The sequence below is a fragment of the Lathamus discolor genome, chromosome 8 (genome assembly GCF_037157495.1).
Source record: "Lathamus discolor isolate bLatDis1 chromosome 8, bLatDis1.hap1, whole genome shotgun sequence".
Taxonomy (NCBI): Eukaryota; Metazoa; Chordata; class Aves; order Psittaciformes; family Psittacidae; genus Lathamus; species Lathamus discolor.
In genome coordinates, this window is record NC_088891.1 from 20764060 (window position 1) to 20778086 (window position 14027).

The 14027-nt window shown below is 47.5% G+C and overlaps 1 protein-coding gene across 1 annotated transcript in view; it reads left to right on the forward strand.

Annotated features, from left to right (window-relative positions):
• The window catches only part of NPTN (neuroplastin), a 77281-nt gene that overhangs the window by 61005 nt on the left and 2249 nt on the right, over positions 1 to 14027 (forward strand). The window contains exons 7-9 of the mRNA XM_065688737.1: positions 3333 to 3466; positions 4728 to 5001; positions 13967 to 13988. Of these exons, the coding sequence (XP_065544809.1) occupies positions 3333 to 3466; positions 4728 to 5001; positions 13967 to 13988 (430 nt within the window). The remainder of the gene's footprint in view (positions 1 to 3332; positions 3467 to 4727; positions 5002 to 13966; positions 13989 to 14027) is intronic.

Here is a 14027-nt window from a genome sequence, read left to right on the forward strand (position 1 = left end):
AACGTGAGAATAAAAACCTTGCTCTTTTATCGGGGCCATTACTTGGTTTCATTGCTGCTGGAGCTGACACAGCATGTTGTGCCCACGTCCCCGCAGCCAGCTGGATATGAACAGAGATGTGGATTCTGCTGCTTTAAAGCTGAAGGGAAATCTAAATCCTTCATGAACAAAACCTACTTCATTCCATGCTTTATCCGTTACTGGCACCGGAGCAGGAAGGTGTCAGAAGGAGCTTGACTTGATAAGCTCCCCAGGCAAACATCTCTGCTGCTAAATCTGACTGGGGTCAGTTGCCAGTGATATGTGAATTGTAGTTGGTACAGCAGAACCCAGCCAGCTGGGTAGGATAAGCGCTGCATTTATGTCTCAGTCAGAACTAGAAGCTGGCTAGCATCATGCCCTGGATATATGAATACTCCCTGTGGTGCTCCCCTCAGACCGAGTACAGAAATAGGCCCTGTCCCAGCAGAGCTGGAACTGGCTGCAGCAGAACTGCGCCCAGGAGGAGAGAGCAGGATGTATTCTTGTCACTTGTGCTCTCATTGGGGTGACCTGGTGAAGATGTCCTCTTCTTAAAGGCGCATCATTATCCGCCGGCTGCCGGGGAGCGTGGGGTGATGCTGCAGTGCAAGTTCACATGTCCTAGAAAGCTTTCCCTTGGTATCTGTCAGCAGCCTTAGCGAAGAAGTGGGCCAGCCGCAGCGTGCTCACTGTGCCCTATTCCCCTGCCAGGTTCTGCTGTGACTGTGCTGTCTGCTGGGAGGTGGCAGTGACAAACGAAGTGCTGACAGATGGAGACTGTGTGGGGCTTCAGCTTTAAGCTGATGAATCCTATTTCTTCTTTTCCTAATGGGGGTAATTTGTGATGGCTTCTGACAGCCCGCCAGTGCCTCTTTGGGGACTGTCACTGTGCCACCTTCCGTCTGTCTCTTGGGCTCTGCTGCTTCCGGCCTTGCATTTTTGTTAGGCTGGGTGACGTCTCTGAGTATCAGCCCCAAGTAAGCAACCACCATGGGGAGGTCCCCGGGCTTACCTGGCTCCGTGCCTAAGGGAGCTTTCCAAGCCTGGCAAGGAAGAGATGAAGCCTCTCAGTCAATGATAAGAAATTCACTTCTTGTTGAACCACCATCTCATGGAAGAGGCTGCCGGCAGTGGTTTGAAAGGATACTGCAGGTGCATATTGGAGCTAAGTATCCGGGATGTGTAATGCAGTGCACTCAACCCCAAGGCTGATTTATTTTCAGCTTGAAAACTTAATTTCCTCCTGGTATTATTGCCTCTTGTAGGTACAGGTAGTATGGGATCATTTAGCAAGTACAGAGTGTGCTGTCCAGTTTGCTTCGGTTTCTGTAGCTGGCAGGTTCTTTTTGCACAAGAGCAGAGAATTACTATGATCTGGTGTCTTCAGGCCATGTTTTATGTGTCTCAGGGTATTTTTGTCTGATGTGTGCCTGAATACATCTTTAGGTACCAGTAAAGATGGATAAAACATTGTGCCTTGTTCTTACGTATCGTGGTTATGGCCAGCATCATCTTGGAATTAGTCAGCATTTGTCTAGCTTCATCCCTTGCTCTGCCTAGATGTATATTGTATGTTAGCAAAGCTGCTGTTTGCTTCGAGAGACTTGGATCAAGTTCTTCCTTCACCTTCTTCCTTACGGGCTGATACAATGGTAGTATTTGGTTAGGTAATGAGCTCTTTTTCACCTCACTGCTGAAAAGGTGTTTACTTAAATTCAGCTGAAGAGTTGACAATGCTCTAAGCAGCAAGTGTGTCATGGGCTTTTTTACATGCTCAATGCTCACAGCTTCTGCAAAGCTCCCAGTGTGCTGGAAATCCTGTTTTGAGAGAAGCCTGGCTCTGTCAGCCTCTCCTGATGGTGGCTTTCAGGTGAATGCACACAGAGTAAGGAATGCTGCAGCTGAAGTATTCTTACAACCAGGATTCTTCCCTTGCTCAGAAGCTCAATTCTGCCTCTGAGTTATCAGTCAGCTGCATTTCAGTACAGAAGGACTCTTGCAGGAGCATGGCGTGGGATGCTTTCTGCATTGGAAAGTCCTCGAAAGATGAAAACTCCTTTAGCATTTAAACTTGCCAAACATCTTTCCTGAGGAGTTGTGATGCAGCTTTGGGGAGGAGCAGGTTCAGCCGATGCTGGCTCGTTGCACAAGATGGTTTGCTCAGTTTTCATTGCTGCAACTGTGAAATGCAACTGCTTGAATCCTTTTAGCTTGCAGTTGCAGATAAGCTGCCACAAACCTTTGCTCCCTCCCTGTGTGTAGGGGTTGCTGGGCACGCAGGCAGCTCTGCTCGAACAGACCCATGTAATACATCCCGGTGCCTGGGGGTCTTTTCCTGGAGCACTGGGATCGGGCTTTGACTGGATTAACAGATCAGTGTCCTGCGATCACACAGCAGGCCACGTGTGACACCATTAGCCAGCTAGAAAACGACTGGGCTTTAAAGGTGGTCACTACAGCACTGGAGCCATCTGCTTCAGCGAGGTTCAGCTCGGGCAGCCTATTGATCCAGCATAATCTCTCGTGAGGCTGCCCCAGGCTGCTGTGTCAAACATGGTGGAACAGCAGTGATGTTATCACTAAATGACTTCGGAAGAGCCTCTGTTGATGGTCAGGGCTGTGTTTTGCTTGCAATCGCCCAGCTTCACCTGCAACTCTCCTTAGAGTATATGGGTTTGTGTATAGGCTAAATGAAAGGATGCTGTGCTGGAGAGATTTTGACTTCTGCTGCATCACAGGTACCCAGGAGTAGTGTTGCTGTAAGGCGTAACAGGCATAAAAAGTCACAGTGTGTCTGTGGAGCAAAGCCAAAATCCTGCTGCAAGGGGGAGAATCACTTGACGCAGCTTCCAGAAGTTCATGTTCAGACAGTATCAGTGCAGAGTCCTGACGTGATGGGCAAGTTGTAACCAGAATCTCTGTCAGCTCTTTCAAAGCTGAAGGCACTGCAGGGACCTGTGCGCTGGGGAGGGAGATGGAGGTGTTTCTCAGCTTCCTGCACAGGAGAATGGCTGGGCTTGTCTTACTTTTGTAGGCTTTTGGTAGAGAACTCGAGTCTGATGTTGAGATTTCTCCCCTGCCCATCAATTTGCCAGGCAAACCAAGCCTGGAGGACACAGCTCTTCAGTTGAGGGGCTGCTTGGAGTCGCATGGGACTTGCAGTTTTTCTTCTGCAGCATAGGCTCAGTGTGGGAAAGGAACAGCACGCAGGGAACTTGTCACTTACTTTCTGTTCAGCTTCTCCGAGCTCAAAATAACTCTGTCTTTAATGAGCAGCTTGTAAACACGGAGCTTTTCCTTCCCTTTCGCAGCTATTCCTGACATCACTGGCCACAAGCGGAGCGAAAACAAGAACGAGGGGCAGGAGGCACTGATGTACTGCAAGTCCGTGGGCTTCCCGCACCCCGAGTGGGTCTGGCGCAAGAAGGTCAATGGTGTATTTGAGGTAAGAGAACCGGGGTGTCAGACAAAGCCTGCCAGAACCCCTGGTAAAGAGGGAAGCCAGCACTCTGGGTTAGGGGTGTGTTATTTCAGGTGCCTTCTCCAAACACAGTTCCTCAAAAGTCTGCTGCATTGGTGAGTGAAGGTGGAATCTTCCAGCAGCAGCACGTGCAAAAGGGGCATTTATACTGCTGGGGTGTGAATGGAGTTGCTCATTGCATTGCTGCTGGGTAAAGTCATGCACTGTGCAGAAAGAGACGATATTCAGGGTGTCTGCTACAAATGGCAAGACGTGAGTTAGGAAATGGGACTTAAATGCATTTGGATATACATTTCTCAAACTGTTTTACTGGAAAAGATTGGAATTGATTTAATTTAATTAAGATTTAATCTGAGGACGTAGCAGTGATACCTGTTAGTGTTAAAGTCATTGTATTTTTCCGTGTAGCAACTGATCTAGTGAGCAAGAGAGTTGGATGAGCAGTTGGAATAGCAGAAGAGAAGCTGGAAGTGGCTAAATCCTTCAGCCCACCTATTTTTATGTCACTGTATGATCTGCCAGAGAGGTAGCAATTCGATTGATAGATGAAGAAAGATGTGAAGTAAGTAAGAGTAGGGGTTGATCAACGTTAAGAGTGAGCTTACATTTGGATGGGGTATTTGCTATATGGGTGATGTAGTGAGCGCTGCAAATCCTCTGTGGTGGGGTGCAGGTTCTCCTTCCTGCTCTGTCTGGTGAAGCTATTTGATGAACTGATCCAAGGTGAAGCTTTGGGAAGATCACACGTCCATACTTGATCCAAGTTTTGTCCCTTTTTTTTAATTCTTTACATGTAAGCAACTCTGGAATTCTCTTTTCAAATGTAGAAGGAATATGGGGCATTGAATTCCAGCTTCTCTAAATGTTCCTGAGGTCCCTGACCACAGATCTGTGAGAATGCCTGTTTCTTTTAAAAACAGCAAAGGCAAAATGCTATTAGGGCCATCATACCTGAATTGGTTAGCAAACCCTGCCTAACATGGTGTAATCTGAACTGGTACTGGTGGGTTTCCTCTTTGCCCTGGGTGCATTTCCTTGTTGTTGCTTTGCAGCATAGCTCACTTTAGTGAGAGACCCAGGACAAACACTAGTGGTGGGCTTTCCTCTTGCATTACGGACCAGCCTCAAGAACCCCTCAAACCTCTTCTAGTTTCCATGACCGAAATGAAAAGGCACCAGAACTTGCTAAAGCTCTTGCTCTTTTCCACCTTTCCCCTTCCATCAGGACATCAACAACTCCTCGGGCAGATTCTTTATTTTAAACAAAGACAACTACACTGAGCTCAGCATCACAAACCTACAGATAAACGAGGATCCCGGCGAGTACCAGTGCAACGCAACCAACCAGGTCGGCTCTGTCTCGGTCACAACCATCCTGCGTGTCCGCAGCCACTTGGCTCCCCTCTGGCCCTTTCTGGGCATCCTGGCAGAGATTGTTATCCTCGTTGTCATCATAGTTATCTATGAGAAAAGGAAGCGGCCGGATGAAGTCCCAGACGGTAAGTGTGCTCAAAGCCGCTTGTGAGGAGGAGACAAAAACCCCAACCAAAGGCACAGTGAACTTGTGGAAGCAGGATGGAGTGGGGCTTTGTGGCAGGAAGGATCAGCAGCCCAGTTGGGTCAGCTCTGAGCTCTTTGCTTTCTCACCTCTTCCCTCTTCAGACATTAGATTAAGCCCAGCAAGTGCAGAAGGTGCAAGTGAAGTCTGTGAAGTCCTAACACTGAATATCCTGCACATCACAGACTGGGGGGGGAGGGGAGTGGGTATTTCCATGTCTTTAAAGCTTTTGTTGCATGAGGGGTCTCCCGCTTCTGTCTCTTCCCTGCTGTAGCAGCCCTGAGAAGCCCTAAACACCAGTCCTAAGGAGTGTAGGGCAGCACAGGGAGAGAGCCAGGAACACGCTAATCCTTGATGGCCCTCCCTCTTCCATGTGGCATCTGCATTGGACACTGGACAGGTTTTGTAAGGAAACACATTTAAAGGGATTGAGACTGCAGAGATGCTTCAGAAATAAACCATGTTTTTAATGTTAGAAGAGTGGGGGCTCTTATTTTGGTGTGCAACTGAATTTGTACTTCAGTAATGCTCTGGAAACTATATCTAATTGTAACAGCCACTGAGTTACCTTTCTAAAGCTTAGGTTTTTATTATCAGCTTTAACAGTAGCACTGATTAGTTAAACTGTGTTTAGTACAGAAATACAAGTAGTAACCATTTCATTTTTGAGCTGTTTCTGCATAACTTCCCCTTTAAAAGAAGGGAGAAGGGGCAGTTTGAGGCTCCAATGAGTATTTGGAAGAAGCACGTTGAGAAACAGGCGTTAATGTGACACCAAGCTGCTCATTTCTGTGAAGAAAACCTATTTTTATCAAGAAACCCTCCCCAGTGATCCTTGTGGGAAGTTCTGGTCCACCATCGCACTGTTGGAACAAGTAACGGAGCAGGCACTTCAGAGTACACAGAGGGCATCGTGCTGGATCCACATGGGAAGCACTGAGTCATTAGTGGCTTCCTGGCTTGGAGGAGTCCTCCAGCATGGTAGACGACTTCCAAAAGCAGCTGTGTTGTAGCTTGTGCAGCAATGACTAGTTGTTGTGGAGCTGCACAAGGTGTGTGTGATAACACAGCACGGTATTTGCCTTGGGGGGAGGTGCTGAACCCAGCATCTGCCTCTGAAGTTTGGACAAAACCAACTTCAAGGTTCCTGAGCTACGTTTCAGAGAATGAACCCCCCCAAAATCTCCTCCAACAGATGATAAATGTTAATATTTTGAGAATGGCTGAGGCTTGGATGACTTCTATAGCAGATCAAAACACTGTCTTTAAGTAGTGCATACCTAGAGGAAACTGGCTTTTGATCGTAACCACTTGAGTAGCATTTACTAACTGCTTACGGAGCATGCATTGACTCTGGTCTAGGTGTGTATCCAACAAAAGCTGCATAGTGCATGTTCCTCTGCATAACTAACAGCTTCACAGGCGCTGAGGGTTTACTGCAGCAGTTTGTCCTCAGAGTGGCTCTCAACCAGCCCAGAAAACTTCCAGAAAGACAATTTGAATTATCTCTTGCACATCTCCCATGCTGCTGTGCTACACTGGCCTGACTTGCATGGCCAGAGAGGATCTCACCTCTATGTTGGTGGCTGTTCATAGCTCCCTGCATTCCCAAATTTCATCTGATGCGGTGTCACCAGGATCAAAACAAAGATACCAGGTTGGAATGTGAGCATTGCAGGCAGCCTCAAATGCTCACATTTGCCTTGACCGGATCGCAGCGCAGTCACCATGGTGGCACGGTTAAACACATGTTGAAGGTGAAGCGGTCCCTACCTGTTTGTTTCAAAGGCTGAAGTTTTCCTGGCTGGTTTGGCTGCTCTTCGGGTGCCTGAGGGATCCGGGTTCACCATCTCTGACAGAGGAGTCCAAGATGATGAGCCAAGTAACTGAGGTTCCTGTATTTGCTTGCTCGGTCTGCTGGTAGTTTACAGGCAGCTAAGCTTGAGTCTTGGAGAGTGATGCACCTCTGTGATGGGCATGTGTTTTCTCTGCTCACTTTCTTGGAGGACAAAATCCAGACCTAAATATCACAGTCAGTACCTGTGTGTTAAGTTTGCCCGGATGAAGAGACACGATTGGCATAACATCTCAGCCGGAGGCTGACTTGAGTCCTACCTTCCCTTGGATACTCTAGCATTTTCCTTTAAAGGCATTTGAAGCTTTCTGTGATACTGTGGTGGGCAACACCCTACAAGCAGGGGCATTTGACAAATGCATCTGTGAGAAGCCCTGGATTATCTGCTGATCTCCACCCTTGGATGTTTTACGTGGGTTATTCTTCATTTTCCTATTCTCAATACCTCGTTATGAAATGCCAAAGTTAACATTTGAATGCAGTGGTGTGCGTATCATGTGGAATTGAAACTCCCTGCTTCCAAATCATCCAGCCACCTCCGCATGCTGCAGTGAGCAGTAGCAGGAAACATCAGTGAGCCTATAGCTGAGGCAGCAACTCGGGCAGGTATTAGGCTATATATTGTATTAGTTAATATAGAAATTATCAGGCAACAGCCTTGATCTCTCAGCTATGAGCTGGTTTTCTGAATTCTCTTTTAGCATTGGCTTTGATGTGTTTAAGCTTTAAGGATGAGGGTTGTGGTTGTGCCACAATCTCAATACGAAGCTGCTGCAGCAGTGATGATCGAGCTGTTAGTGCCTCCTTGCTGCACAGCGAAAACCTGGCAGCCTCAGCAGCAGTTCCTCACTGAAGGCCCCTCATCCTTGGGCCACTCCAGATGTTTTCTTTAGACACTGAGATTCCTTCACCTTCACCACCACCCCACTCCCTCTCCTCCTGTGGTGGAGTAACTCTGTACCTCCTTTTGCCCCCAGGTTTCTCCACTATTCTTCCTTTGCTCTGGAATAGCAGGTAGAAGGAGTCATAAAACCCCTGGCTGTGTTTGCAGATGGATCTTTTGGACTGCTGCCTGGTTGATCGTTGTCACTCGGCTTGGCACATCCTCCTTCTGCAGGCTCTGCATTCCTGCACATTCAGTGTCTGCTACCAGTAACCAGCCTCAGTGCTGGGGTGGAAGCTTTGTACCTGTAGTCTTGTACCTCTGCAGTGCTCTCGGGTGCCATAGATCCTTAGGGAAAGGTGCCTCCCGTGTTGAGGCTCCCCTTGAGGATCCTCTGGCTGATGGCTGTCCTGTCGAGGCTCTCCAGAGGGGAGGGTTTCTGCACAGACTTAGTGCAAAGGTGACTGATTCAGGACACTTTTAAGTTCTTAAAAAGCTTTGGGAAGAAAACCAGTGATGCTAAATGTACCTTCCCTGTACAAGGAAAGGGAAGCTTTATAGGAAAGCTGAGCTTTCCTATAGCTGAGAGAGTGTGAAATCAGCAATGTAGAAGCGTACCTGGCAGTCCGTGCAGAGCCTGGCTGCTGATGGTGTGGGATGAAATGCTGTTGAGCTGCATTTATCTTGTTGGGAGATGCTGGTGCCCATGCTGAGTGCTCACCTCGTGCAGAACCCAGGTGATGTCATTTCTAGGTCAGGCTTAGCTAAGCCTACACAAGTTACAGGCAGTCCTTTGGGGTGTGCTGTGCTCAGCTCCTTGGGCAAAACCAGGCCAAGCCAAAAGCTGGAGCAGGATTGCTCCAGACTTTGCTAATAACAGGCAGAGTCCTTTTGGGTCCTTTCTACCTTTCTCAGCTGTGCCACAGCAGAAATTGCTCATCTTTCCTCTCAAGCTAAGCTTGAGGGCTCGGCCTTCTTGGTGAGCCTAAACAAAGTGCCAAAAAGGGCTTTGGATAACTGACACCGAACAGAAGCACCCAGTTCCTGGTGGGGGATGCAGCAGTTTGTAGAGAAACGTTATCTCTCTCCTGGAAGGTGCCTGGGATGCTTTCCAGAGCGCGTGGCCAGCCAATACCAAGGCAATTGAATGGATTCCCTTTCTCCCACTCTCACCTCCATGTTCTACAGGCTAAAACTTACCTGTCCTAGTGTGCCCGCTACCTCAGCTCTTGGTGGAGGGGTGGAGTGATGGGTAACCTGGTTCTGTTGGAGCAGCTCTTCTCAGCTTTCTGTGTCCCCACAGAGGAAGGCTGCTCAGGTGGCGGGGGCTGGAGGGATAAATGGCTGCTTTGTGTTCCAAGACCCTTTCCCAAGGGATCTGCTGCCCTTGCAGAAGGTGTTACCTCCATCTACCTTCCAGCAATGCCATGCTGGAAGAGCGAGGCTGCTCCTTTAACTTTGGCATTTCCTGACTGCAGGGTGGGGGCTTTTTTGTTGCATGGACCTTGCTTTCTGTGTGGAGTGGATTTGCTTTTTGTGCCATGGAACAGGGCTGCTCAGGAGCTCCTTTGCTGATGTTTCCTCCTTCACATAATTTAGATTGGTGACTTTGTACCCATGAAATCTGTGTTTCTGACTAGAAATTGTGGCACTGGGGATGCCTGGTGCAGGTTCTTGCTGTTGTACCTGTGGATGAGGGGCATTCTCATCCTCCTGGGAGGAGAGGTGACTGCAGCGAGCCCCCTTGCATCCAAATTATGTGCTGGAAGGAGGAAGGGAGGGCGGATGGCGCTTGAATTTGTGCATCCTCTGCTTTACACATGGTAAAGCAATAGACAGATCCCATCCCTGTTTTCCAGAGGGTGGCCAGGTTTGTGTAAAACCGAGGTGGGTGGATAACGTGCAGCTTCCCATGGCTTTGGGTGATGAAAGCTGCATGACCGTGGCATGTGGAGGCCAGAGGCACCGGCACGTCGTTGCATGCCCAACAGGAAGCAGTTTCAGCAGGGGACTGCTGATGCATTTTGCTCAATGCGAGTTGCTTGGACTTCTCTTGACAACAAAAGGAAGCAAATAGCTTTCGATTCCTCTGTGGTATAACTTAAGCTGCTTATTTCTGATAGACATAGTGATCAACCATCGTGACCCAGATGTAGTACATGTAATATTCCTAAAGAAAGTGGGTTTTTTTCTGTTGTTGGATCAAACAGCCCAATATTAGCAAAGATGCTGTTGTAAAGGGTGTGCTCTGGGGTAAGTAGAAAGTAAAAACTCCTTCCTGCATTCCCTGCAGGAATGTGAACAGTTTTTACTTGAAAATCCATATTCTCTCTGACCTTTAGTTCAAAGCCATGAGGTGACTGGGGTTATAACGTGTCCTTTTTCATTCTTCCCTTCTCATTTCTCAGCTTAATACAAAGACTTGCCATTAGTGTGTTTCTGCTCTGGCTCTGCAGAAGCTCCATCCATATCCCCACATTCTTTCTAATGTTGATTTTTTTCCCTCTTGACTTTCCCTGCTCCTGCTATTACTGTAAGTAATTTCAAGAACAAAATGTTTTCACTGAAACAGTTTTGCCTTGTAACAAGTGAAATTTGGGGGTTATTTTTTCCTTGACCAGCACGTTTCTCTCCCATGCCTAAAGTTCTTCAAGGGCAGAAAATCATCAGATAGGCACGTTGCTGCCATTGTATCACAGTGCTAATCAAACAGCCTGGCTCCTCTGGGCCTTTGTGCACTAGATTTGTTAGAGGAGCAGGGTTCCAGTGTAAGTATCTTGGCCAGAGAGCCTCCAATACGCTTCTGCCTTCATTCCCTTTTGGAGCTTGAGTATCTCTGTTCACTGCCTCTCCCCACTCCCTCCAAAACATTCCTGTTAACGAAGGTAAAGGGAAGAGCATTGCTCCGAAGCCAACATGTACTGTGGTGGTAGATGCTGCCTTTGAGCACAGTTAACCTTAAATAGGTTAATGTTGGCTTTTCCTTTTGGTTATGTGACCCCCAAATTGTCATTTTAATAACGCTCCAGTTGGCTGTTGAGCTGTAAGGGCAGGTCTGAGGGTGCCACGTGCCAGTGTGAGAGCCGCTGCTGGAGCTGCTGCTCTCAACTCCTCTCTGGATGTTTCTTTGCAAGTTTTAAATCACCAATCACAGAATCCCTTTGGATGCAAAAATGTGGGGTTTAGTGCTGGAAGTACCCAATAATGTTTCATTTTGAATTTGCACCAGTCAGAGACTACATGAGATTAATTTGGTGGCAAGACTAAACCCTGGAGCTTTCTAAAGGGGGTAAAAGAAACTGAGCAACAGGTAAAATGCCTCCTAAGTTAAGGCTGAAGGAAAAGGGGGTGGCAGCACAGAACACCCCCATTCTCCAACTGCCCAAGCACGAGTTACATTCCCAGACAGTTCATACAAGTGGAGGAGCTAAAGCAAATCTTATTTGTCATCACCTTGTGATTTTAATGTGCAGATGTTTTTTGCCTGGAAGGATTGATTGCACGTGTTACACAATGCGTTAAATCCACAGCAAATTCTAACCTTACCCCTCCAAAACGGGCTGTTTCAGGCAGTGCTGTGCCCACAAGGAAGGCTCAGGTGGTTGGGGTGTGTAACTCTTGTATCAGCAGCGGGGTTTTTGGAGTCTGCAGATCCCCTCCCAATCCCAAAGTCAATGCCAGCAAAAGGAGGCGTTACGCCTGGTCACCTGGCAGCATTGTGGGAGCCCCAGGGGCTGGAATGCAGCAGCGTACTGGGAGGACATGCTCTATGGCCATAGGATGTTCGTCCTGTGAGCAGCTCGCCTGGCATAGAGGGGTTGAGTGACGTTGATGCTTGTCGGTTACTATGACTTCTTTTTTTTTTGTTTTTGTTTTTGTTTCCCCCCCTTCAATTGCATCATACCCTTAAAAACCTGGTGGTAAGTGAGAGCTCTGCATGCTTTGGAGTTTGTTTAATCTCCGCTTCAGTCTATACAACGCACAAGCCATAACGTTAACACGTGGTTGTTTTTTTTCCTCAAAACTTCTTCATTCACGTTCACAACTAATTTGGGTTTCAGTTTGCTGTTCTCTTAAACCTTTCTTTAGTCTGATTTTGTATTGATTTTTCTGTTGGTCTGTTGCCCCCTGGTTTCGCTACGGTTTCGGTCTCTGTCTGTACTGTACTGGGGATGCTTTGCCAGCAGTTCAGTGCCTGACCGGGAGAGGAGCGCACGGAGAAACTTCCCTCAGGCTTCTTTTATCTCCATTTAGGTTATAGATGGGAGAGGGATGAGCGGTGGTGATCCACCCTGTAGTCTTAAGTATTCCAATAAGCATTTTTGTTGGCTCTTTGTTAGGAAAACACCCAATGGCAGCCTTTATAAACGTGATGGAGTTGTTTTTTAAGCATGCAAAACGACTTAGCTGCAACAGGCATGAAAGTATTTTAACAGAGAACTGGTTATTTGCTAGTGAGAGGGAGCTTGTGTCTTCCCGGTGCAGTTTGGTATTCTTGAAGTGTGGCCAAACAAACTCTCAAAGATGTCTCATGCTTGTCAGAGAGCCGAGGTCCCGAGTGCTAGTGCAGAGCGGCATTGGCAGCATCCGGACCAGGGGAGGGAGGGTGCTGTCGGGCCGAGGCACTTCCCACCTGGAGTGCAACTGGCTTGAAGATCTTTTGTGAAGCAAAAGATGTTCGTAGAAGGAAGTTCTAGATTTACTCTACTGTGCTTTGTGTTTCAGTACCTGATGTGTCTCTGTATATCTCCACTGTATATACAACAGCACATTGACGTCTGGTTGTCCTTATTAGTCCTAGTTCTCTCTGTATCTTGTCCGGTAGTGTACTGTTGCTGGTAATGGACTTCTGTGGACACTGGTGTGTCGCTAGTGTGTTATTTTGGCTGTAAAGCTCTTGGTTTGTGGTTAGTTCTTTCTTTTCTTTGAAGTATTTTTTTCTGTTCCGGTCACTGTCTGTGCTAGCGGTGGCTTTGCCTATCCGTTGCCTTGAAGGTTCAGGTGGAGTAATGTCCCCTTTGACCGACATTACTCCTAGCGTGTGCTCATGCGGATGCCCACACTGTTGAAACTGTAATTTCCATACCTGCTTCATGTGCACTAAGCACCCTTGTGGAATCCTGCTGAGAGTTTCTTAAAGGCTTCAGTGACACATCCCTCCAGCCTGAGGTGGGAACGGCAACTGCTGAGTGCCAGAACCAGCAGGTTCTGAATTGGTCCCCCCAAAATACCTCTACAGGAGCGTTAACCTTTTGGATTGATTTTTGTACTGCTGTTTAAATGCATTTCTGCCTTCCATACTGCAGCTTGGGAGCAAAACAAAGGGGTTTCTAATTCAACCCCCAAAGTTCAATTGGTCACTAATGTTAAACATTACTCATTGGCAGAGTTCTTCCAATTCTTTAAAGAGAAGTTTTGCCGCGAGAAACGGGCAGAACAAGGCCGTGTCTTGCATAGCTGGTGTGTCTGGAGGTGTTACAACACCCCTGACCCTGCCTCTTCCCAGCGTGTTGAGCCCTGTCGGACGCACGCACAATGCCTGCTGCTGCCCACGGACTGTGTTTGGATACTTGAACGAAGTATTGCACCTCCAACCTCCTCCTAACCAAGTCCGATCTAATCAGACCTTGAGGCAAGCGGAATATGTAGAGGTTGGATCAGCCAGGGGAAGACGAGCATGTGGTATTTATGCCCTGTGGGGTTTTTACCAGCAATTACCCCTCAGCAGTTGAAGAATGGCTTATAAAAAATACTATCTATATTAAAGCAATATCAATGCAAGCAAACAACCAGCAGGATTTTACAACTGAATCGTTGGTTTGTCTTCTCATCTATTTTTTTATGAGATTGAACCACTGGAACTTGGGGACAAGATGAGTCTTGACCATATTGCAACAATCTGTCCGCTACAGTTGCAGTTCTTCATGACCAGCATCCCAAGTGTTAACTAAAACCATTGAGGCAACATACCTGCCATTAAACCCTGAATCCAGACAAGCAGCTCCATGAATCTTTGCACTCCCAAGTGGAATGGCCTTTAATGCTGTAGATAGATCGGTTTGCTGTTCGCGGCTTGGCCAGTGCACAGTGCAAAGACTGACTCTCTTTTTGTTTTTTCCCTTTCCTTTCCTTGTCTTTCCCTGGATCACACCGGAATTCTTGTTGCAGATGATGAACCAGCTGGGCCAATGTAAGTGTCTTTTGAGAAAGAAAAATACTACTTGGCTTA